This window comes from Mchenga conophoros, linkage group LG22, assembly GCF_057382185.1.
Source record: "Mchenga conophoros isolate Kocher_MC1m ecotype Shallow Benthic linkage group LG22, M_conophoros_male_GT1.1, whole genome shotgun sequence".
NCBI lineage: Eukaryota > Metazoa > Chordata > Actinopteri > Cichliformes > Cichlidae > Mchenga > Mchenga conophoros.
Genome location: NC_140546.1, coordinates 17,816,436 through 17,843,321, shown reverse-complemented (window position 1 = coordinate 17,843,321; position 26,886 = coordinate 17,816,436). Strand labels below are relative to the sequence as shown.

Below are 26,886 nucleotides of genomic sequence, written 5' to 3'. Positions count from 1 at the left end.
CAAAGTTACTTTCTTTATCAAACGTGTACACGGGTGAGCTGCTAAGAACAACTCACACCATGCACAGTGGCTTGGTAATTTTTATAGGCACAGAGCACAGAGACAGTGAGAACAGGATAACAAATAATAAACAGATAAAATAAAACAACTCCATATATGGTGCTAGTCTCGTCAGCAGAGGGCTAGGGAAGATAAAACAATCTAAAACAATATGTCCCAGAAACAAGATGTGTTTGCTGGGAAAGTCTAAAAAGATAATTCTAAACTAATCTAACCATAGGCAGAGGGCAGACAAAAGGCATCTTTGTACATTTAAAAGAAGGTAAAGAAACATAGAATCATTTTTCCTGTAACACATATTAATGTAATTTTTCATCTAATTGAATACAATCTATTTGTGTATGATTTTCAGTCCAAAGAGGGAGAGAGGAAAGAGATGAATGTGAGGAGAAAGTACAAGGTCAGGAAGAACCAGGTAAGAAAACAGACAGGGAACAGTGACAGGCAAAACAGAAACTATTAAAATGGCCTGTATTTATATAGCGCTTTAGTAGTCCCTAAGGACCCCAAAGCGCTTTACATATTCAGTCATCCACCCATTCACACACTGGTGATGGTAAGCTACATTGTAGCCACAGCCACCCTGGGGCGCACTGACAGAGGCGAGGTTGCCGGACACTGGCGCCACCGGGCCCTCTGACCACCACCAGTAGGTAACTGGTGAAGTGTCTTGCCCAAGGACACAACGACCGAGACTGTCCAAGCTGGGGCTCGAACCGGCAACCTTCCGATTACAAGGCGAACTGCCAACTCTTGAGCCACGATCTGCCATTGCAAACTGACAAAGAGAAAAAACCTTATTTTACTCATACAGTCTGGAAGTTGTGTTCTCCCTATATTAAAGCTGCTATACAGAATCTGCAAAACAAACTGGTTTGAAACATTTTTGACCCTCTTTAACAACATTCCAACATAACATTATAATTGATCGGGGAGATTAAAATTAATAATATATTTTTATGTGGTTCAGACACAACTCTACTAAAACCTCAGCCAGTAATGGGTAGACCAACTTTTGGACCGTCCAGTTGTCTGTATGACTGCCGCAGTACGTGCGCCACATTTGCACACTATCAGAAAGTGCCAAACGGTGCCCTGGTGGTGTGAGGAGCTGTAAAGAGAAGCAGAGTGCTCTGTTTATATTCTAAAAATGTTTCAAGCCAGCTTGTTTCAAAGATTCTGTACCGCAACTTTAAATGTTTTCCAAAAGCACACATACACTTATCAGTGTTTCTTAAACTTTTTACAGCGTGTACCACCTGATAAAAATGTCAAGCTCTCCCTAGTACCACTATGAAAGAATGAAACCCATAAATCTCACGACACAAAATTAGTATTATTAAATTAGTAAAATTAGTGTCTGCAGTAAAGATTTTTATTTGTAATAATTTATTCTGTTTTGGGAGTGTTTTTTTATGTATCTGTATTATATTATACATACACATTAAAAGTGAATCTCTGTCCAAAAAATGCACTCAGTTTGCTTTTTACTCACTATGTGCATAATTCATTATTCTCCCCCAGTAATTAAGGTTAGGATATGTATTTTTTTTTAATTCCAATCCATTCTTCTTTTGCAGCATTTAAATAACCTTTATCAGATTTGATGGTTTTGTTACAGACTTTTCAAAAAAAGTGTTTTGCTTTTCTTTCACAAATGTGGGGATTAAATTGTGTTAAAATGTACAAAACAGTGATGTCATGTTTTGAGACGAGGACCCAGGGACAGGGAGACTTGATGAATTTAAGAATTATATGATTTATCTTGCCTGGCTGGGCAGCTCTCTGGGTGCTCAGCACCCCCCAAAGCTCTAATCCTAGAATCGCCTCTGCTTTAAATCATATAACGTGTGAACTAATAAGCCATTAAAATAGGATTTAAAGTTTTTTGCTTATATGAAAAGTCTATATATTATTTATTTTATTATTATTATTATTATTGCAACTATTGTTGCAAAACATCGCAAAACAATAATCCAAACCGTAAACTCCTCGTTTCTACTCAAGGTGGCATTAGTGAAGTGGCGGTGTGGGCACACTTTTACCTCCATTTGGGCCGCAAACACGAGCTCGACCTCACTCAATGTTCCGCACGCGCGCGCACCGGTCACCTCTCAGCAGTCAGGCTCAGCTGCAGTGAATGGAAGCGAGGCGCGCGCACGCAGAGATCACTCGCCCTTGCTTGTTATTAACGTTAATAACGTTATCTCTCGCGTCACTCATGTCCCCGGCGACGACGACGGCCGCCGCAGCAGCCGAGGAGCGGAACGGGAACCGCGGTTCAGGTGCACCGCTGTGATTGAAATACGCGGAAGTTTTGACGCCACCGAGCAGAAAGGAGATGAGCACACCGCTCAAAGGATAGCCCCCCTCCGCCTCCCTCCTCCTCCGCTCCCCTCCCTTCGGTTTGTGGACAAGTGTTTATCCGCTGCGAGGCGAGAGCTCGGTCCGTGATGGGATTCCTTCAGGAGCGACCTGCCGCCTATCGTTAACCCCTCTGGAGGTAAGGAGTGAAGCCAAACGACGGTTAACTAACAAAAGAGACCCGGTGGGGTGTCGGACGGGAGCAGCTTATACGAGAAGTGCTCCGTTTCGAGTTTGTGCTGGCGAAAGTTGACTACAACATCCCCGTCGGTTAGTTGGCAACTAAATATGGATGTCAGTTATTTGTAACGCACTCGGGAGAAGTCGTGTGTCCCGTGAAGCGAGGCTGTTTCCTACATGTAGCGACTTGACACCCCCTCCCTGCCAGCTCCACACATTATCGCTTCTTTAACCATTACCATCATCTCCGGTCCTTCACAGCTGTGAAGGCGGTCGACGCACGCAAACTTGTGGTGAGTAAGTGAGCGCAAACGGGACAGACAACAAGGCTGCCATTGTACCGGATCAGCGGCGGATTAACGGAATTCCTTTTCTCTGCTCTGCACTGTCTGAATGGCCTCCAGCCTCTCTCTCAGCCTGCCCGCCTGCCTTCGTGTCACAGTGGGTCTAACATCTTGATTTCTAACCACTCTCACCCCTTGCACTTGTTAGAAACAGTGAGCTAAAACACCCACCGAGCCTCCACACCACAGAGGCCTCAGTGAAACATGTGGATGGGCCACTTAAACTGTATTGTTATCAGGAGAGGACTGATGAGTAGGGTCCAAAAGTCAAAAAAATGGTGTGTGTTTTGCTTCTTTTGTCTGACCATTAGTACCAAACAAAGCAAAAGAAACAAAAAATAGCGCATAATAATCTATAACAAAATATAATTGAAACTTTTAACCTTTTATAAAGATTGAGGCTGATTTAGCACTCAAACTGGATTTCAGCTGGGCTAAGCAGGAGGAGCGGTCCCAATTTTTGTCAGAAAGGGCTAGGAGGGTGTTGTTTGTCTACCCCTGCCTCAAAAAGCTCTTGTCTTATGACTGATCATGCACAGCATAGCACTGAATGATAAAGATTGTTATGTGGGTGCTTAAAAGTCTTATTTACATCCCACAGAGAGTAATATTGGTTTGTCTTTTATAGTACTCACAGGCAACAAACAAATCCAGGTCTAGATTTTAATTTTAATTTTTTAATATGTTTTACTCCCCCCCTCCCTCTTTGCACTTGCACATCATGCACCATCTCCAGCCCTCCCCTCCTCCCCTAGAGTAACCAGCCAACATGTGGGGAGGTAATCCCAGCTATTAGGGTAATCTCCTCAGCATGGCGATCAATAGGGGAGGGTGTGCGACAACTACCAGACAAGACTAGTGGGGGGGACAAAATTTGTGCTAAAGAAAAAATGATTTAATCATCTAGATTAGGTCAGGAGGCCGGGGGTCTGGACAGAGGCTTGTTGCTGGAAGGGGGAGGGGTGCAGACAGCGCAGGCAGGAGGATGTGAGGGGTCAGGCCATCTCCACTTTGGGCAGCACCCATTGTGATAGTGGGCTGAAAGTAGGGATGCAGTGATTGGGAAATTCTGTGTGGAAATTGTGTTGAAAATAAGACACTGCCCATGCTAATGTTTTTATGTAATAACCTGTTTTGTGGTTGCAAAACAAAGGCAATTGTTATTGTAAGTGAAAATAAGCACAAACACAAGTTTTAAAATGGGTGGTAATAATCATTTCAATTTCCTTTCTTTTTAGTGGGCAGCACTTTAATCTGGGGTGAATGTCAATGACCTCATCAAATGAAAATGAAGCTTCTTAGTCTTTAAATTATTTTTACAAACCTCAGTTTACAATAAAAAAAAATCCCTGAAACCATTAAACCGTTGTTCCCTGTGAATCCAGCATGAAGCAGTAAATACTCAGCATGTTTTCATGTTTCTGCTTTGTGTCTCAGTGACACCAAAAGAGAAATAAGATGACAACCTCCTCGAATCTACAAAAAAACAAACAACAAACTTCAGTTGTAGTTTTTGTTTGATTGGTTTTTTTTGCATTCAGCGACTGATTGAAGTGGCTGCGTTACCAGTTGGTCGCCCACAGGCTGAGTGTGCAACATCCTCAACCTCTGGGTGGCCACTTTCGATCATAAGGCTATTCCTGGAGACAGGCAACCCGTCTCCAATAATTTGCCGTCTAATTGCCAACACTGATGAGGGAAACTCCCATTCAACACGTGTCTTTGCAATAGGGCACCCGACGCAACTAGTTGTATTCAGGTTATAATTGTAATTTTTCAGATTGATCACAAACTGCCTACCTAACCCAGTCTTTGAAACAGCCATTTCAAAGGCAGTAAAATTCCAAGTTCACTGCACCTGGTCTCAGTACTTTTGGTCGTGCGGCAAACACTTCAACCAGTTTCCTGTAGCGTTGTTAAAAAAAAGTCATATTAACACAAATGGCCAAACATGAGCTGCAGTGCTGCTGTTGATCACAACCTCTGTTATCACTTACTGTTTTCATACAGACACTCTCCGCCCCAAATGTTTTAAGCAATCCAGATCATGCAGTCATGTAACTTTAAACCATCTTTGAAAGATTTCCTCGTCCCTGAGGGAAAAGTGGCTTTAGTCAATTTATTTCTCAGTGTAACATCTATAGTAGGTGTAACAATCTTTCAGTTATGTTTAACATACATGCAAATCACAGTGGAGTTAGTTTTTTCAGAATGAAACAACTAAAAACCCCTAAAAAAGAAAACAAGTTCTGAGTGGGTTAAACACAGGAAACTGAGCTTTACACTTAGACGTAAAAACATCTGCACTGTTCAGTGGGCCAAATGTCTGCAGCGGGTGAATCTGTGGCTAAAAGGCGTACGCGTTCTTGCTGAGTGTGCATCCTCTCTTTTGATGTGATTACCTAACAGCACATCATACAGATGGATCACATGCTGCATTCAGAGCATGTGGTGGTGGTCACATTACCTGGGCCTTATGTAAACAGATGAGAAACATCATCCTACAGAAAATCTTTAGGGACAAGCTTAAGCATTTAAAATTTAAGCAAGTAAATCTACTCAAATTGCTATTTTTTCCTAAACAAAAAAAGAGAATTATAAATGTAAAATATTTAAACATGCTTTTTCTTTTCTTTTCTAAAGTTCAAAGTTTTAACTTTTATAACGTGTTTGCTAATTTTTCGACACCAAATTAATTAATCAGGAAATTTGTCTTCTAATTACAAATGAAAAATATTCATATTTATGTTAAAAAAATTCTGAAAATGTAAATGTAAAACAAATTGAATTTTCTTTAGGAGCTTATTGTGATCAGTTCTTTGGGCAACACTAATTTAGCTACTGCGTCATTTTTTACAAAACCACAAAGCAGCGTTTCTTTATTTTAGCACAATTAAGAATTGAATGGGCGGAGAACATTTATAGTTTTTGATGATTCATATAGGTTCCTCAATAAAGAAAAGAAAGAAGAACATGGCCTTTAAGTCTCCAGTGGAGGAACTGGAGTGCAGACACTGGCAGATGGAAGATGGGAGGGATGAGTAAGGCGTTCACAGATCCCTTCTGTTTGGTCCCATTGAGACCAATGAGACGAGATTGGATGGGTCTGGAGGAATCAGGTTACTATTGGCTCATTCTATTCCAAAGAAGTGGTGGTGTAAAAGATGCAATACCCCTATGGGAAACCTAATCCAGACCCTCCTGCCAGCTGTCATTCTTTTGCTCCAGGGTAAAATCGCTAAGCAGGTATCCCCTTACGCTTTTTCAATCCTTACCTTAATCATCAGGAAACGGGAAATTACACACACATGTCGTTACAAATCATTATCTACTACGTAACTTGAGAATTATGATCTTTTACGCAGATAGAGATCAACATTAGATGTCAGGAAAAAGCAAAACCAAAGCAACTTAAAGTACGTTTGATTAGAAATATCAGCTTTAGCATTTTGTATTTATTTTAGTTAAAATTATGTCAAATTTCTTTCTGATTTGCAGGGGAGTGATTCAGCCTCCTCAGCCTCTGATGCACTTTTTGCATGCAGACATTAATTCTGACTGCAAACCTGTCATAAAAATAATATTTACTGTACAGTTAAAGTGGCTGTGTCCATTATTTGGGCTCAATCTTCATTAGTCTGAGGATCAACTCAAGCTAAAGTTTATCTCCAATTTAAGATGCATAAGATTACAGTGACAGCCTCCTTTTTGATGAACCTATTAGTCAGTCACCAGAAAAATAACTAGAAAATGATGATAATCATAAATAGGCTTAACAAAACAATAATACTTTTACATAATTTAAATCAACAAAACATTTTCTAATAAGTGTTCTGATTTACTGCTTCTCTTGGCCTTATTCTGTAGGCTTAATCTCCTTTAATCTGCTGTCATTTCTTTTACTTAGTGGCTTGACTCGCATTTAGGTGACAATGAAATCAGTGTCTTCGAATTTACACCTATGGACAGGAGGCCGAACGATGAGAGGAAGGCCGATAAAGTAAAACCAGAGTGATAGAGACATAAAGGGAGACAGTCGGAGTGAGTTTGAGTTGACCTTGCCATGATAATCTAATCCCTGTCGAGAGTGCTTTTTTTAGAGAGCAAGTTAATGCCAGCAGATTATACTCCAGTGTCTCCCACACTAGCCAATCCGAACCGAAAAGAGAGTGGGTACACAGTGGATCCTCAGGCCTACCATGGAGGATAAATCAACAGTAATAATAACCTATAGTAATTGAAAATAGCCCTAAAAATGACAACTCTTCATCTTTGCTTTTCTGCTCTTTAGTGGAGCTGCTCAGGTAGTTTCTGATGTCTGCATGAGACCACTGTGTATTTCTGCAGCAGGTAAAACCGCTGCCGTCTTTTCTCTGTCATGCCACGGATGCCCCCTTTTGTGCACAAAGGGGCATCCATGATAAAAGCCACTCATTGAGCAGCTCATCTCATGCAATGAAGAGTAATCCCTGTATATGTTGTGTAACCAAGTGGAGAGTTGCCTAAGGAGGGGGATGGGCACGAATGTGCGCAAGTTTGTCCGTGCTTGTGACTGTTGAGCTCATGGCTGTCTAATCTTTTAGGTACATTAGGCTGGTCGCCCACAGCGCCTTGCGGCCTCACTGTTTTTGTGCAATTAAGTCATTCTAGGAACGCCATAGGCCCTGAATAATAACAGGAGTTGCTTGTGAGCTGTAAAAGGATAATCCAGCTGTGGTGGGATGGAGAGTTGTCTGGAAGGACTGAGCTGTGTACTTTTATCAATGTGTGTTGATCTTGTTTTGCCAGTTTTTTCAAGACTTCACTCTAATGAGGTTGTTCTGTGGTCACTAGGTTATTCTAAGACCTCTACTGCTGCATTCAGGCCACGCTGGCAGGATGGGAAGAAGCATGCCTGTATTACTCTGAGAAAGTCATTGTTAGCTCTGCAGTCACACCACGCAAGTGGAAAAATATCTTGACATTTAACATTTTTATGATGACACATATTTCTTTATATTTTTATAGAAGGTATTTGACTGAAGGATAGAAGGAAGGCTTTTTTTTAAAACACACTGATATTTCTTTTGTTAACTGGGCGAGTTTGTATTCAAGGCAATATATCTGATGTCCAGTTGCTGACTTGTATTGTATAGTTGCTACACATGAAGTCATGCTTGCACCTGGAGTTTGTGTTGAGCCCACAAAACCTGTAAGAAATTATCTTAAACTAACCAGAGAAAAAAATGGTGAATTGACGAGTCTAAAAGACAGAAGACACCCTGACACAAAACTGACATACACCTGCTTGTTTCATACCAGAGCGTTCTCACTCCCGAGGCGTAACATGTCGACGTTTTGTCACGTCCCGCGGCGTTCCTGAGGAACGCGAAAGGAGACCTTCGGCGTTCTTATGGTACGCGGCGGGTTATGGCTGGAATCCAGTGCAATGACGCTCCCGCGGTAATAGACGTTCCAGCCCTGTATTCCAGCCCTAAACCTAACCTTATCCCTAGCCCTGACCATAACCTTATTCCTGACCTTAACCAGGACTTTAATGATGTTAAATAGCGTGTTTCTAAGCGATTTGAAGAAAAAGAGCGAACATGTGTAGGTTCAGTCCAGACGGTTCTCATATTCCCTCTTTTTCCGAGGTCGTCATTTAGGAACGTGGTGGGTAGCCGAAAACGTAATATGGTGACGATTTGTCACCTAGCGTAAAATGTTACGCTTTGGGAGTGAGAACGGGTTGTTCATACATCAGAGTACTGCACAACAGCGCCGGTTAGCATGGCTATCATCTGTTTACTTGTTCCCCTTCTCAGAGAGCGAGAGAGAGAGAGAAACGGGTAGTGAACTGGGACCTGCTGTTGAACATTAATAAAATAAATAATACATTTAATCCACTAGTATTTCTGGCATTAACTTGGAAGGGCAGCAATATTTAAATGTCTACTCAACTATTTATTGTTTTTTAACATTGACATTCAAAGTAAAAAATTATTATATCAATTAACCAGAAGCTGGCCCTTTTTGCTTTGAAGAGTAGGTAATCATAAAAGATCGATAAAAGATGGGCGTAGCTGCTGTGACATCACCTGATCTAAAGCCTTGAGCGTTTCTGCTGTCGCTTTCTTGGTTGCAGAAACTAAGATGGCTCGAGAAGGGGCGGGTCTGACTGTGAGACCACATGCTCAATGACTTGTGATTGACAGCTGCGAGTGTGCGAGTGTGTGGTTTCATACTTCCATTTTGAACCATCGTATGATCAAGATCTACAAATTTTGTGAATTTGATTATTCAGTATATCCGACAGTGAATGACTTGAGTGCATAAAAAGGGCAGGAAATTGTCTACAGAGGTCAAGTAAGAAATCCCCTTTCACGTAGATTTCTATGGGATTGAAGGCCATTAATTAAAAGTAAAGTGAGTAAAGTAATTAATCTTTACAGATCATTGAGTTTCAGTTGTGCCTACTATAGATATATCTATGCCAGAAATGTAAATGGTAAATGGCCTGCATTTGTATAGCGCTTTTCTAGTCCATAGGACCCCAAAGCGCTTTACACTACATTCAGTCATCCACCCATTCACACACACATTCACACACTGGCGATGTAGAAGTCAGTAGCAATACCAGTAGAATTACATGATTCCCGATACCCAACTCCTTTATTAAAAAAAACACTTGAACATTACAAAATTACATTATCTGTAAATAAAAGCAGTACAGAACAAGAAATGTTAAGATTTTACTTTGATAACAGGAAATGGACTGAAATGTGAGTAGCTTAACTTTAAAAGGTAAAATTAGTTAAATCATTAGCCATTATAGTTAACTTCACAACAGCAGTTCTTGCTTTTAAAAACAAAATGGTAATATGTATTTCAGGAGAACATGATACTTTGCATATTTAAATGCTGAACTGAAACTCGGTCGCCTTTCATTCTGTGAACTGGTCTAGATGTCGGGCTTTTAGGTTCTTCTCTTAACTATTTTCTTGCTTGTTCTAAAAATCACAGTAGCATCATTGAACATTGGCTTTTGTGAATCAATAATCACTCCCCGATCATCCTCCTTGCAAATGCAAAGTATTTCCATATCTGACTCTTGCTGCCTTTCTTTGCCTTTCTTATCATCGGGTTGGGGTGCAGCTATTGCAGCAGCTGCACGAGTCACCATCTTCCACATGTAGTGTTTGCTATGCTTGTGGGCGTCCTCCTTCTTCTTCAGCATGTAAGAATATAACATTTTGTAGGTTTAAACCGCCCCACACTTTCAGAATTTTCGTAATGAAAGATGTGATAATTATCAGTTCTGAGGATATCTCTGGTCCACTAGGACTTGATGTGGCAAGCTCGACTTTGCTTTTAATTTGTTGTGAAATATCCCTTGTGCAACACTGTATTTCCTGTAATCCGCTAACAACTGACACAAGATTAATCATACTGTCAGGAATGACTGATGGGCAGAAAGGTTTTTCTTAAATTTATTGTACTGTCCATCTGGATAAGTTAAAGATGGGAACAATATGATAGAAAATATCCTGAATATAGACTCAGACTATATTTGCAGCAAAGATAACGTGTAATATTTTCATTTGTGTTTGCAGTTGGTGGACAGGATTACTGGACACAAAACGGTAGATGCAAGGTGAGGCTTAGCGAGTCACTGTGGCTTTGAACACTAGCATAAGGACAGTCACATGCCATCTCCAGTCAGGGGTATGTTGGCACAGGTTTGTGGATGTGAATATTTGGATGACTTCAGCACATGCACACACACACTTGCACTGTGTGCACATATGCATGCACACAGTCATGGGGTATACACACAGCAATGATTTTTCACATCTCTCACTAGTTTGCAAATACAGAAATGCGCAGACGTCAGCTGTTGTGGACACTTCTTTATTGCAAAAGGAAAAATTGGTATTTGAGGCTTTTTTAGGTGTTTTTAAAGATTAGATGGGAGACTTCCAGTCCACAGCAGCAACCGGGCACACAGTCAGTGCGCAAACATGCAACGCTGTGGATATTTTCATGCGAGTACACACGCACATCGCAGAACGCAGGCTCTCAGCATCAGTGCCCTGACCATAGGGAGTTTGTGCTGAGCTGGTTGGGACGTCAGGATGAATCAGTGTGCGGACAGCTGACTGGACGTGCCTATTCATCAGCCAGAGAAAAGAGAGTGAAAAATGGAGCGAGGGATTCTAAAAGAAATGAGTTAAGCCCCAGAGCAACATGTTTGGCTATCTGCATTACTTTACAGATCCTCCAATGGGCTTTGACTGTTGTATGGGATAAAGGCTGAAGAGGTGGAAAAGATAGCCGAGTACAGGAAGGAGAGGAGGGGGTAAGACAAGGGGAGTTTTCACGATTATTTTTGTTGTGTACACATGCAGTAGTAGGACACTGCAGATGCAAATATTAGCACTCACTAAGCAGATAGGCTGCTTTGACAAAGGCATAAGCTCATACTGTAGAGGCGGCTACCTCCTTTCTGATGGCCCGTTTATTCCCATCTGTTGCCCTCAGCTCTCTGACTTTATCCCCATTGTGTTAACTCATTACATTCGCCTTAACCATAACCCCTTAATTGCCACCTTCCAGTTTCTCTCCCATATCCTCCCCCCTCTTGGAGACAGTGTGCCACATTGCCCGTGCGTTAATCTGATAGCGTCTGCCTACCAAACACCTGCCATGTCCAGAAAAAACCCTCCTAAACTCCTCCAGATTCTGGGTTCAGCACCCATTGTAGCGTGAGCGGATCAGCACACATGATAGCAAGCAGGCAGGCACGCATTTAGACAGATGCAGATGCACATACAGCAGATAATTAGACGAACAACCTCACCTCCTGGAAATCATGCTGGAGTCAGTGTTTTTGCTTTAGCCTTTATGAGTATGTGTACCTATTTTTCCCCCTTGCATTCAAAGAAAGACGAGACAAACAAACGTTGTCTTTTGTCTCGCCTCTTCGCCCATTTGAAGACAGTGATGGGTAGGCCCAGGCCTCCTCGGTTTAACAATAACTCTCTCGACCCCCTAATGAGGGGTGGAGGGCCAGACATGAGGCGATGTGACAGTTCTGGTGCGGCTGACACAATAGCAGGTTTTTCTTTTGACTGCCTGGCTGAGCTAGAGTACCTTCTTTCACTAAAAACAGCCAAACAAATGGTCGTCGTTGCCTGAGGAACATGTTTAGCTACATCAGGCTGCCTCTGCCATGCACTGTTCGTTATGTAGAGCACCACAGCTGCTTGTATGTTTGTCATTTTTTGAGGTCTTGATAAGAAGTCTCTAAAGGAGCTTCTCACATCAAACTCATTTTCCTGGCAGACAAGATCATTTATCTCTAAAATGATGAAAGATTTATCGCTAGATTCCAATTTTCTTTAAGCAATTCTGATTTTTCTCTAAGCTTGACCTGCTGATAGAGACTTTTGTCAATTTGGTGTTTCTTTCTAAGAACTGTCAGCATATACAAGCAAAAACCTGGTTTTCTTCAATGCAGAATATCATATTTTGTAGTAAAATAAGACTGAATAAGGCTGAGAGGGAGCTAGCAGAGTTAAAGATGCACAAATTGCTTTTATAGGCAAAGTTAGAGAGGAAAGGTTGAGATGGTTTGAACTTGGGCATCCCCAAACCTCTCCAATAAACAACAGAAAGAGATACAAATAATTAAACGAGAATGAGTGGCTTTACAGGCACCTTTACCTGACATGTTTTACCCCACCAGCCAAAGCAGGTGCAGCAGATGTATATACAACAAAACAAATATCAGGTACATCATTTCCCAGTGTCTTTATAACTTCACCAGATGACACAAAAGGGCAGATGTCCTGTTTTTTTACCCATCTCCATAATTTTCCTGGTAACTACTTTGATTCTTGCTTTGGTGAACTTGATGACTATGATGAAATATATTCGCCTACATGTGCATTATGGAAAAAAACACTGAAGTTGTTCTAAAGTTTATGAGGTCAATTCATAGAACAACAAACTTATTTTCCCCCCCAGTGTTTCCCTGGAAGTGATCATGTTTTGTTTTGTTTGTTTTTTTTAAAAAGGGGAGAATCTTGTATCTCACGAGTTGGTCGTTCAGATAAAAAAGAAAAAAACAGTTCCCTATATGAGTAGAAAAAGAAACATGTTGCGAACATGAGCAGCTGACCTGTTCAAGATGAGTCTCAAAGCATATATTGGACAGGCTGTTCTAGAGCTGGGCGATATATCGAGTTTTTAAAAAATATCGATATATTTTTATACGAGATATAAGATGTGACAATATCCTTTATATCGATATAGTCTATGTTACGTTATAATTATACTTGTGGAGCTGCAAGTTTGCCTCTCTTTCGTCCACTTTTGTCTTTACGCAACGTTACTCGGCCTCGCCTCTCCTTCACTCAACACAACTCCCCCTCCTCCCCCATCGCTTCACCTGCAGGAAGCGACAAGATGGACACGGAAAATCTGCGTTAACGAGTTACTGCGCATCGCCCCGTGTGTGGGGCTGGACCGCGTCAACGTGTTAGCTAGCTAACCACGCTAACGAGCTAACCACGCTAACGCCGTGCAGCCCCTAAAACCCTTTCATTCTCTCAAAAGTTGACAGCGCGCCTTTTGTATGAATTCTGGTTGTGCTTGATGGCCGCGAACCGATTTTATGTGGTACACGGCGCTCAGCAATCTGTCAAAATGTTTTAGTACGACTTTGGTAAGCTACGGAGCTGCACCGCTTGATGGATTGTCGGAGCATTACGGCTGAGCCTCGCGGAGTGATACGTACTGTGCTTCAGCGTAATATTACCGTATTGTGTGTGTATAAGGACCATAAATGGCACCTGTAAGAGACGTGGTTACGAAGCGGATTTCAAACTCCAGGCTATCAGTCACTAGGGTTGCCAACCGTCCCTTAAAATACGGAATCGTCCCGTATTTCGAAACAAAAGTACACGTCCCGTATTGAGCTAATAAGGGACGCACTTTGTCCCGTAATACAGTGAGAATCAAAAGTAGTCTATAAATGTTTATGGAATTAACACTTTGTTTGAAAACATAATTCCCAGCCCCTCTCCTGCTTTGTGACCAATGAGCTGACAGCACACTTATGACAATTCGAGTATGACAATTCAGATTACCGCTCATCTCATTGGTCGAGGAAAGGTCGCTTGCGGAGAAAATACCGGAAGACAACAGATGACCACAACAAGAAGCATGGCCAACAGGGGAACAAACGCCGACTCTGCGGTGCAAGTCTCGGATGACAGTACACCTAAAGCTGGGCAGACACTGTGCGATTTTTTTCAGTCACGTTATTCAGCTCCTGCTCAAACTGCACGATTGACTCGCAGGGGTTAGAAGTTTGTATGTCACGATGTACTCTCACACTATACCGCCCGATGCTCTGATGCGACCTGAGTGCTCACACTGTGCCTCCATAACATGAAGGTTATAACAGAAAATCTGTCGCTCGCTCTCTCTGTCTTTCACTCACACAGACACACCACCACCATCAACTTTGCTAAATTGCTAATGAAAAACATTGATCAGGCAGCTGTGATTGAGCAGCAGTGTAAATCCAACTATTTTCACGGTTGTTGTGGTCGTGATAATTTTGTGATGCCACATCGAAAAGGCTCGGATGAGCTTTCCAAAGTTGTGCCTCCATCGCTTGTGTCCAGATCACACGCTGCACAGCCGTGCTGCAACGTCTTTTTCACCAACGTTTACGTTTGCGCGTGAGCAGTGTGAGCGGCTGTGGTGAGAACCTCACGAGCGATTGATGATCGGGAGCTGGTCGTGAGGTGTTAATCACTTCTCGTTACCCCACGTATACTACACGACGCACGATGAAGGCCAAAATCGGTCCAATCACTCAAAAATCGGCTCAAAATGGGCCAAAAATCGCACAGTGTGAGCCCAGCACTAGAGCAGCAATGTTTGTTCCCCTCAGAGAAAGGGAAGAATGGGAAAAGGAAAACACCTGGCTGGAAAAAGTTAATATGGGCATGTGCAATGAATATCAGCGCTATGTGGCCAGAAGTGTGATAATATAATTTATTTTGTGTAATAAACAACTGCAAGGATAGATGATTACAACAAATTGATGACTAATACATAAAAGTAATACATAGATGAATAATGATGATGAGTTAAGATGCGTAATCATGGGAACAAGCGGGTTTACAAACAGGAGCAGCTGATTAGCATTAGAAAAGCTGAAATAATACCTCAACTGAAGCCAATTGTACTAAATGCACTAAATGTGCACTGTTACAAGAATATTTTTCTTTCTATTGTTTTCTATTATTTTAAGTTAAGCAGGACAGAGTTCTTTTAAAGAAAGATTTACTTATATTCTCAAAAGTTAAGCATGACAGGCTTCTGTTTAAGAAAGAGACCTGTTTTACTGTGTTAATGTTGTCATTTTGAGCTAAAAATAAATGGCTAAGTGATCATTTGTTTCCCATGTGTTCATATCACAAAGAATAGAATATGCATCTACTTAAATCAACTTCAAGTCAAATGGTTAAAAAAATAATTTCACACACAAAAAAAGAGCTAGAAAATTCACCACACTGGGAAGGGTGAAGACAACTGGGTCGCCCGGCCCTGGCCACGAGGTGTCCCTTATTTATTTTTCAGGGAGTTGGCAACCCTGTCAGTCACACAGGAGAAGTTGGGAACAGAGCAGCTGTGAAATCTGTCTATGTTATTATGCTCAGCGTCTTTTAGTTTACATTCTGACTGCACAATTGTGAGCTTTTTGTTATGCACAAAAACAACATTGTTTTCTTTTATTTATGGAGCATTATTATTTAATAAATGCTCATAATTTATTTTTGAGTAAATTTTATGTACATCTACTCTATGTTAATAAAAGTGCCTGTGTGACATCTGGGACACAGCTTTGACTAAGAACTCTCTTTTTGTTCTTACTTTATGGCTTTAAAAAAAAAAAATCGAGATATATATCTTATATCGCCATCCAGCTAAAAAATATCGAGATATGAAATTTGGGTCATATCGCCCAGCCCGAGGCTGTTCCAAAAAAATGTGCTGCAAACATAAAAAGTTCAATTTTATGGTTATTTTATGTATTATATGATCATATTTAGCTAATGTGTTAAATTAACCCTTTTAAATACCATTTCCTATAACTTCACGGTCACCAACATTTCTATCTGCTACTGAATCTTGTTTGATTCACCACTAAATATATGATTATGAATCAGCATCGCAGGCCATGCAAAAATGACCCAGTATGTGCTGATTAGCCTTGTGTTCGTGTTGCCAAAGTTTTTTGGAGTTTTGATAAAACATTACTGTCCGAGGCAAGCTATTTTAAGATTAAAAAAAAAAAATCATCATCCTTGAAAAAAAAAAAAAAAAAAGCCAAAAATATAGGTATAAACCAGGTCAGGGATCTGGACAAATGCTACATCACTATACCTGCAGTCTCAACAATGATTTGTGTGTAAAACCTTAAAGATTTAGATTATTTTGATACTAAAAGTTACAAATATACATTCTTACCTTTTTACTTACAATCTTGCATCAGCACTCAGCCCAGAATCCGTGCTCTGTATGTGCGAGTAAGTGAGTTTCTAAAATGAAGTTTGTTGATAATGGATTATTGATCGTGAATTAGAGTGGATGGCCCCTGGGGGCTCATCCTGGCCGGCCAGGAATGAATACATCTCTTCATGCTTCACCTCACACACTCAATTTCGGCATAAGCAACCAAAGGTCTGACAGACACACGCATGTTGAGACACTGACCCGTGGTCTAATAGGTACAGACAGCCGTCGTTCATCCAGTAAAGGACAAAGGTTATTCCAAAATCTCCGTGATGCAAATTGCCTCAGTGAGCTCTCACCCTCTCTTAGCACAGAGTAAAACAACCTTAATGTGAATCAACAACTGCTTGATCTTAAACAGTTTTTAAACCAAAATATTATTCAGTTATTCAGTCATCAGTTTATTCTATTTAAAGATATGAAATTAAACCAGGGGTGTCTACTCTCACTGCAGTGCTTTTTTATATGTTGCAAATCTCTTGTTGGTATAGATTGTTATACAATCTGGTTTATAAGATAGTGAGTCACAAATGCTGTGGCCACTGTCACATTCACTTTTAAGCTTTAATAGTTTTTCTGTGTGGCTTCTCAGTTCTGAAGAATTAAAGTTTTCCTTTTTTTCTTTTTGGACATCAGCTGCTTTTTCACTCATTTTCAGTCCTTGTACCTGACCATGTTTATTCATCTGTTAGGCCACTTAACACTGAGCTCACATAAAAACCAATGTTGTGTCAACTTGGACAAAAAAGCAACTATTGCATTAAATTGTATCTTTAGACACTTTGTTACCAGCAGCCTGTCATGGAATCATATGAAGTGTTCCTACTTCTTTAGTTGAATTTATGAAAAAAATACATAAAACGCTATTTTTGCACCATTTTGGTGATTTTGGAACGGCTATTACCCGAAAACCTGGCATGTCTCAGCATGCTGTGCAGTGCAGACCTCGAAAACTATCTACAGCAGAAGAATACTAAAGAATTAAGGTGGTCATACCAAGGATTAACTTTCAAGCTCGTTGTCTTTGTGCAATCTCTGTTTTTTCCTTAAATACTGTATTTTCATTTATGTTTTCATATTATTTTAAAGCCATTTGGACAGACTTTTTTTAACTGGCTTTTTTCTGAATTTTGGTAGTTAATTTAATTATCATGGGACTCATTTCAGTTTCTTTTTTTCCAGGTATCATAAAAACAGCATGCCATTTGATGAAGGAACTTCTCTTCAGAGATCGGGATTGGATACTAAAGCTGTGATGTTTGGCAAGTTTTTGTTACCTGTGCTGAGAACTCAATAAGTTTTGGAAGAATAACTTTTCTAGAGTTTCAAAGAGGATTTATTAAACAGCTGTGGTGATTCTTGATGACCGGTGGTCTTGGAAAAGTGATGGAGACAGAAGAAAGGGAGGATGTTTCACAAAAACACACAGCTAAAGTGGAGGCAGAGGATGAGGTAACCCCATGCCACACCTGCGGGGTGTGTGGTCGCAGTTTTCCACTTCTAAGCTCTCTATCTCAGCACATGAGAAGACACACTCGGGAGAAGCCTTACAAGTGTCCCTACTGTGAGCACAGGACAGCTCAGAAGGGCAGCCTAAAGGCCCATATTAGAAGCCATAAATTGGGCCTTTTGAGCCAAAACCTCAGTGACAGGGAGGGGGATGGAGATGAAGGGCAAAAAGAGGATGCTGATATAACTGACCCTCCTGAGCTCAGCAGCCCACCTGATAAAGCTCATAACATTAATGGAAAGGTCAAGAAGAAAACAACCAAGAAAAAGGTTAAAGATGGTGTCGAGGTTAGCGATGGAGGTGATGACGGACCTTTTTCCTGCACCATTTGTGGCCAGGTTTTCCCTCAGGTATTACTCCTCAAGTCCCACATGAAAAGGCACCGTGGCTCTCAGGATCACGGTTGCCGGATATGTGGACGACGCTTTCGCCAAGCGTGGTTCCTCCAAAGTCACATGCGCATTCATCGAGTGAAAGCCCAGCTAAGGGGCAGCAAAAGCAACGAACCGCCTGCCACCATCAACGGGGTTCCTCAGGACCCAGCATTACTGACGAATGAAGAGTGCCTCTATGAGCTCTGTGCAGGCTGCGGTAACTTCTTCAATGACCGCAGGACACTGCAGATACATGAAAAGTTGCATAAACTGAACCACACCCGCACTCAGATGCAGAATCCAACACAAGGAAATGTGGAGTCCTCCGAGGTGCAAGATGCTAAGAGGCAGTTTTTGGAAAGCCTGAACCTCATTTCTGCTGGACCCAGGGAAAGCCCTGCAGAAGTGAAGCCGGGCAGTCGAATTCCTGAGCTGGATCCAATTTGTAGTTACCAGTCATGGCAGTTAGCTACAAGAGGACGGCTAGTGGAGGCTACAGAAAAATGTCTGGGATGGGAGGAGAGATTAGCTGATGCGGAAGTGGCATATGACATAGAAAAAGGCGAGTACGTCCCCTTGAAGCAAGAGAAGAAGAGAAAGCCAAATGACACAGCCGGCTCCAATCTTAAGAAGAGGAAGGGTGATGCAGGCCTTGATCACAAAGGTGGTGACAAAAAGATTAGCCAGAAGGACTCTATTCTGCTGAATGGACTTGGTCAAGCATTTTATGAAGCACTACAGACTAAAAACGTTAAAGATGTTCACTCCTCATCTAAACAGACGAAGAACATCAAGAGCCTAGACCAGGAAGGTGAGCCGAATACACCACAACACACCATAATACATTATCCACGACAGAGCTTAGACAAGAGTTTATATTCGTTGATCAGACTTAGAACAGTTTTGTACTTTTACCATTTATAAGCATCAAAGCATCAATTAAGGGCTGTATTTTATACAAATTGATTTCTGAAAGGTAAATGAAACTACAACTCTAGTACAAAAATGAGTTAAATTGGCAATATATTGTGTAAAGGAGAGATCACTAGCGAATTTCTAAATGGATTACAGCAGCAGTAATTGCCCTTTTTTACACAAGAATGTCTGTAAACATACAAACGCAGTAAGGTTACCTTACCTAATATTTTTAAGGGACTCTTAATATATAAATCTCAGCATTAATAATTGTTTTATTGTCTTAACAAATCTTTAAAAAACTGTTTTGGTTGGATTTGTAGATTCAGATTTAGATTTATTAATTGTGTGTCAGGGGTGGGACAAAATATCAATATGGAAAATTTTATGTAACAGCTTCTATTTGTGTACAATATCTTTAGACTAATGACACATTTCTTTATTACTATTAAAACGTGCTGATGCTATGTTCTACCAGTCTGACTTACCACAATGACTGTCAATACTCATCATGGCAGCACCAGTAATCATGAAATAAAGCTAATAGGGCCAATATTAGCTGTTTGCTAATATTTTGGCATCTGCATTTATAATGACCAATAAATAAACACAATTTACATTTAATAATAGCACAATACATAATTCTATCTTTTTGTCTAATTAGGGGTGTTTTTTCCTTCCTTAGCTAGATGTGTGATCCTTCTGTCTTTATTATACAGTCTTTTTGTATATGTAAAAAAAACTGACCTCATCTGTTATGAATGTCCCCTTCTGTTTTTACCTGCAGATAAAAAGAAATATTTCTGCGAGCACTGTGATTTCCACACTGTTGACACCGCGCTACTCAGGTCTCACCTGCACACGCAGCACCAGGACTTCCTGAGTTCCTACAGCAAACAGAGCACCAATTTGGACATAAGCAGAAGTGGTTCCAAAGCCTCAAGATACATGGACTACCTCAGAAGCAGGAGCATCCTGCTCAGTCAGCCATATTGGAATCCATATTCATGTTCTCCAAGCCAGGAGTTAGTAGAGTCAAACATTAAAATGGAAAAGACAAATGGCTCAGAGGTGAAAGAGCAGGGACATGCTACTGGCGATGCTAGCAGCCTCCTCAATCTTTCTTCTTTACCCATAACTGATGTTAGTTTTTCAGTAAAAACACAGGGCCTGGTGAGACATCAGTGCCCATACTGCTCCCACACCACCAACTACCCAGAAGTACTGTGGATCCATCAGCGTGTTGCCCACAGGGTGGATGGCAGCAGTACCATGGCACCTAAGTGGGCACCTAGCATTAATAGTCTCAAGAGTTTAAAGGCAGGTGCTTCTCAGTGGAGACGCACAGGGCCGCCACCCTTCCTCGAAGGCAAGGACTGTCCAGCTTTGCCTACTCCAAGAACGCAGCGCACACAGCCTCCCGGGGTCACAAACCATGGCAGCAGCAGCAGCAGCAATAAGCAGTCGTCCCACAAGAATCAATCAAGCACCCTGAAGTCCAAGCATCAGTCAAAGGACTCACGACCTTCAGATGCGACACAGTCTAGTGGCAAGGTTGGACTCCAAAATCAAAAGAAGGAGCATAACCGAACAGTGGGGGGTGGATCTAAAGGCTCCAGCACCCAAACTACTTCGTCAAACAGCATTGTGAACAGCATTGTGAACAGCAAGAGTCTCCAGAGCTTGCAGCCTACCAGCAGCCCAAAACAAAGAGGCAACAGAGCCACTGTGGAGGGGAACTTCCCACAGGAGGGTTTGGGTTTTATGCTGGCAAGAAATCGCAGTGGGAATTCTTCTTCTTCCTCTAACACAGATAAGCTCCACTCTCGCAGGCATTCAAGTGACTTTTCTTCAGGTCCCAAAGGTTCTGATCTCTGGGCTGCCATGAATATGTGGGGGCTACACGGAAGCAAAGCATATTTAGATACACTCCGAATATCTCAGGGAAAGAGTGAATCAACAGGAGAAACGCCAACGGACATCGATATTTTAAGTATCCTGAAAAACTACAGTCCACATGATCTGGCAGCTCTCTATCAGCACTGGGGCTTTGTTGATCCCAGGCTTGTTTCACAGGGTAAGGAGGAAGCTTTGCTTTCTGCTTTATTTGCTGTAAATGATCAAAGAACTGAGTACTGTTTAGATCAGGGGTGGGGAGCTCCAGGCCTCAAGGGCCGGTGTCCTGCAGGTTTTAGATGTGTCCTTGATCCAACAGAGATAATTTAAATGGTTAAATTACCTCCTCAGTATGTCTTCATGTTCTCCAGAGGCCTGGTAATGAACTAATGATATCTAAAACCTGCAGGACACTGGCCCTTGAGGCCTGGAGTTCCCCCACCCCTGGTTTAGATGGAGGCCTAACGTTTTAGGAAATAGGATTTCTATTATAAAAATCTACTGCTTTCAGAATGAGAAACAGATGTTTCAATGCTCTTTCACTACTTTCTACTTTCACAGCAACGATGCAGTTAAATGGAAACTTTGGAAATGAAGTCCATTCCTCGTCTGAAGCTTCCAAACAGGTATGTTTTTGATTTTACTGATAATTTCTAGATTTGTATTTCAGGCAAAAAGAATTGTGAATTAAAATAATCTTTGCATCTTTCATTTTAAAATCTTTAAGACTTTTCGAATCATTGATGATCATAATCGGTTATACAACTAGGTTGGTGGATATATACTTATAAAGTATATAAATATGGTTTAAAAATGGAAAAAATAGCATTTTGTGCTCCAAACCAATTATATCTGAAAACATAAGCCTACCTTTACATCATTATTGATTAACTTTGTGTTTATGTTTTTAAAATCCTGTCAGTTATCTGGTGCAGGGCAGTGTTTCTCTTTATATTTGTATCACAGTTCAAAGCTTAACTACAGTTTCATCTTAAAGGTAACTCAAGCCAGTTAACCGTAGATCAGTTATCTCACTTTCCAGAGTGAAGTACAGCATAAAGTCCCTGCTCACCCCGTGTACAGTATGTCTTTACCAACTGCGTGTTCCTGCTCTGTGTCTGTACTTCGTCTGTGTCTGAGCACAGTCTGTCATTTCTGCGCACACGTGCGTCTGCGTATTGTCTTGTATCTACGTGCGTGGCTGTCAGCTCCCACAACCTGGCTGTCTCTTCCTTCTCGTTTCCGTAACAGAAGCTGACAGGGATGAGGCAAACAAATAATAAAAAAACATTGTTGTCCCCCTCAGGGTAAAATTCGCACAGCATCTCCATATGGTGTGTCATCAGCCTGTCAGTCAGGCCTACCCTGATGCTACCTACAACTGTTCTTGCTTTCTCCTATTCCCCCTAGAGTAATGTGTGGGCAACTTTTTGAACACGAGTGATGGGCACTGTCTGTCTTCAGGGTTGAGGATTTCTAAGCCAGACAACAGTTGTATGTGAGGTGTAAAACAATACTGGAGAAACATGACTTTGTGAAAGATTTTTAAAAATTTCTATTTCTCCATATCTTATACAGCGTTTGTGCATCGCTCATTTCCATCTTTGTGAGGACACTCATAGACCTTTGTCTTAACTAAAGGGCTAAAGCCGACCCACCGGTTCTCAAACTGTGGGTAAAGCTACTGCAGGGGTGAGGGGTGTGGGCAGAATTTAATGAAAATGAAGTTGAGATAATGAATGATTTATTGCAGGGACTATGGACTGGTTCCTATATAAAGCTTTTCTACTCTACCTGAGCATTTAAAGTGCTTTATACAACTTGCTTCATTCATTCAGGCACTTTTTTCCATGCTTAAGTGCTTTTTTACTAACATTCACACACATTCATACTCCATTGGAGGCATCAGAGTAACTTGGACCAGTCGCACCACCAACCTTCTGATCAGTAGTTGACCTGCTCTACCTCCTGAGCTACAGCCACCCTCAAAAACAAACCAGTTGAAAACCTGTGCCAGTGCTAACTAGTGTTACTCACACTTGTCTTCTGCAGATGAACAGCCACTCCACTTCATCCTCAGGGTCTCTGCATAAAGGAACGTAACGAAACATTGTGCTTCTCTTGGCTGCAAAGTTCTAACTGCTGAAAAAAGAGAGGCCTGCTGTTCTTCAAAGGAACTAGCCATAACTCCTGGAGAGCACAGAGGCTCTGGAATCTGCACAATATATGCAAAGCAATGCGGTGGACTTGTTTGATTTTGTATTATGACTGTTTGATTTGAAGTGTTAAGCATGTTACGAGTGTAGATATGATAGTTAAATAAACACATATGATGTGTTTTTGATTATTTTATTTGGTGAAAATGAGGCAAATGTTCAGGATTATTGTACAAAACAACAGGAAAGCATTGTAGAAGTACCACAGCCAGGTGGAAATTAAATGTAGAGCCACAACTATGTGGCTAAACAGATGTTCTCTTGGCTTTAGGCCCAGATATCTGCTTGTTTTTGGTTACAAAAAGTAGATCCTTGCAGAGCAATACAACATACCAAATCTTACAACTCATAATTCCACTAAAACAGCTGTGATGCAAATACATGTTTTTAACTGCTGTATATCAGTGTCGAGTTTAAGTTTGTTGTTTTGTTTCATGTACAAATGTCTTCTTTTTTAAGTTTTTAATTTTCTTGGTTGAGTATGTGATTTTTGTTGCAGATAACATGGTGTCACTTGTGTTTTCAGCCCACAATTTAAATTCAAAGGACTCTCCTTTAAAATGCAAGTGTTGACCCAAGGCCTTAGTCACACAGGCCTAGAGACCCCTTTGCAAACCCCTGGCAGACTTTTGGTACCCTAACAGCTGGTGAGTCGTTCCTGGAGGTTGCTGAGTGAGATGTGTCGCGAGGAGGGTGCTGCACCAAAAATCTTCTTGTCATTGCTTTGGTCATTAGCATATTAATGCTATCACTCATTGTTTACACTGGAAATGTTGATTTGTATGCTAGCACTTGTCAACTTGTCACTTTAACCAAGACATTTCAGAAGGCACAACTCTTACTTTAAAGGTAAATGTTCTACATTGTCCAGTTTGCACTTTTTCCACTTCTCTTTTTTAAATATTTTTTGGCCTTTTTACAGCTTTCTTTGAAAGGGTACAGTGAAGAATGACAGGAAAGCAGAGGAGCGAGAGCAGGGAAGGCACAGGCCACAGGTCAGATTCAAACCCAGGCTGGCTGCTCTCAGCCATGCGGCATATGGGCACCTCACTACTCCCACTTTTCATTGTTTGACTGACACTCGACACAAGTAGTTGGCGACTGTTTGCAACGTCTTCTGTATAAACTGCAGGGGATCACAGCAATCGAGAGACCAAAGCAATAACAAGGTTTTTGTTGCGGCACCTTTTTGATGACCAATATCAACAAGCAGCCACCCGCCTGGTGATGTGGACGCCAGTAAATGCGATACCTCGAGAATGAGGAGACGTAGGAGCTTCAAATTAATAACACACAGGTGTCTCTACTAAAAATCTCTGACAGGGTTAATCACTGCCTGGTCTTTAAGGCTCTGCTATTTTAATATATATGATTTTTTTTTTTTTTCAGTGTTCAAAACTTTATATTTTGAACCCTACCCAAACCTTTTCTCCAGTTTTACACATTCCTCATGTAGTTTCACCAGTCCAGTCCACTTAAAATCAAAGTGGGCTGTATGTGGCCCACAGTGTAAAAAGACTTTGACATCCCTGCTCTAAGGTTTTAGCAGATGTTTTCACAGAACAACAAGCAACCCATTTTTCCCTAGCAACTGATGGTTGAAAGGTGGTTGCCAAACGGTCGCTATCCCTGTGTGACCAGGGCCTAAGACAGAAATAGTGCTTTTTTTTCCAGTCAGTTTGGAATCAGTATTTCTCCTAAGGTCAGATATGTAATTCAGTTGCTTCAGGCACAGCAATGCCATCGAGTCCTCTAGCTCTGCTTCAGGTTAACAAACTGCTCCGTTGTAGTTTACAGTAACTTCAGCAGACCAGTGAAACAGCACAACCAGAAACGGTGCCCTAGTGTTTATCTTGTATTTTGTTAATGAAAAGTCGTTGGCCATTTTCCAAACTTTAGGTCCAGGATTGATGTGAAAAATGAGCACTCGCGCTCGTCATTGAAGCCAGTCTTCAAAAAGGGTCTCAGAACAACCAGTGAACAATGAAAAGTGCTGCCATGTTTTTATTTTTATTTTAAATCCAAGTTTAAAATTTAAATGCAACAATTTGCTCTTATGTTTTCAATTAGAGCGCAGACATCTGCACTTCTTTTGGCATTATTCTAGTGATGTAGCCATTTAATGCTGTGATTTATTTCTTTTAGAAGTAGAACTTTTAGCAATGAGCATTTCTACTGATCCAAAACTCACCTCAGTCTCCAGTTGTTTTCATGTGTTTCATTGTTTGCAGATTTTAGTATGTTTACATTTCAATTCCTCCTTCTCAGTGTATTCATATCCCATAGAGACGTAGTCTATGCATTTAACTAAAAGCCATCAACTTATGGATTCTTGGGCGATCTTAAGAATCCATAATTATGAAAGCACTGACTGTGTGGAGAGATTTTTCTTCTTTTTGATAATATTGTAAATGATAGTTTTATTTAATGGTCTTTGTTTGTTTGCTATGAGTCGGATTTCAACAATTAAAAGTATTTGATATTTGTAGTAGCAGAACATGTTAAAAACATGTTGAATTTTCGTCACCTTTGAGGTCAGGGTCAGCGGGGTGTGATGCTCCCACAGCAGGTATCACTGAGCCTGTGTTTTGCAACGACCCTGTAACTGTAACTCCTGTTTGGCATAAAGAGGCAGGAAGCACTGAGAGAGGGATATTTACGCAAGTCTGAACTCTTATGCAAACCTCCAGCTTACAGTTGAGCTCTCGCTGGGTTCATTTTTGTGACTATGTAAACATGTTTCATAGTTATTATGTTGGTTCAGAATTTATATTTTCGACAGATCAACAATTTTTGTCTGACTGTAAAATTCAAATAAAGTTGGTTGATGCCGATCTGCGATGGCGTTGGATTTTTTTTCTCCATCACACATCATCTTCATTCAGAAGCCTCACGTCACTGTGTCACGTTCCTTCTCAGCAGTTTAACAGACTCAGCTCTCTTCTTCTAGTTTGCACAATATATATTCGAATAAAGTACAAAGCATTTCTTCTGCTCTAATAAACAAAATGACAAAACTAAATAAAAATTGGGGTCATTCTTGCTGCAGTGTATCACTTCTACCAGCAGGTGGCAGACAATGTCAACAAATGAAGGAGTTGAAAGCCGCTTTTGTTTACTCATGGCTCTTGGATAAGTGGCTTTATACCTTATTTCTTCTACACTGTTTAACAAGTAACTCTTTCTCCTATTTGCAGTGAGACTTCCTTTATATGCTGTCTGTGTGTACAACTCACAGCAAAGAAATCACGACGACCGCTGATGAATTAAACCTTTCTCCCCATCATCCACCTTTGTGGTCTTATAAAAACACAGTTACAGCAGATCTTTTAGATTTAAACTCAAACTCCTCGTGCAACTTTCAGCAGCTCTTCCTTTTTTGTGTGTCAATTATAAAAATTCACAAACGTACATCAAAGCATAATTTTTAAGTCGGGGCGTGTGTGCCGCTG

General features: G+C 41.0%; 1 protein-coding gene and 1 long non-coding RNA gene across 7 annotated transcripts; one reads left to right on the top strand and one right to left on the bottom strand.

Annotated features, from left to right (window-relative positions):
* On the bottom strand, positions 1-2,253 carry LOC146549246 (uncharacterized). The gene is made up of 2 exons (XR_014890347.1): positions 2,106-2,253; positions 1-838 (listed from the first exon to the last, which is right to left on the bottom strand). It is a non-coding gene; the product is annotated as an uncharacterized LOC146549246 (long non-coding RNA).
* LOC146549245 (zinc finger protein 516-like) lies at positions 2,184-26,268 on the top strand. 6 transcript variants are annotated; one of them, XM_085261615.1, is made up of 7 exons: positions 2,184-2,563; positions 10,541-10,581; positions 11,203-11,286; positions 17,706-19,218; positions 20,110-21,399; positions 21,780-21,844; positions 23,271-26,268. In XM_085261615.1, exons 4-7 carry the CDS (start codon positions 17,886-17,888, stop codon positions 23,319-23,321), a joined length of 2,739 nt encoding a protein of 912 aa, XP_085117741.1. In that variant the 5' UTR covers positions 2,184-2,563; positions 10,541-10,581; positions 11,203-11,286; positions 17,706-17,885; the 3' UTR covers positions 23,322-26,268. The 6 variants fall into 6 exon arrangements, with proteins under 6 accessions (XP_085117741.1, XP_085117738.1, XP_085117739.1 ...); XM_085261612.1 differs by lacking the exon at positions 11,203-11,286; XM_085261614.1 differs by lacking the exons at positions 2,184-2,563; positions 11,203-11,286 and adding an exon at positions 2,575-2,897.
* Positions 26,269-26,886: the final 618 nt, after the last annotated feature.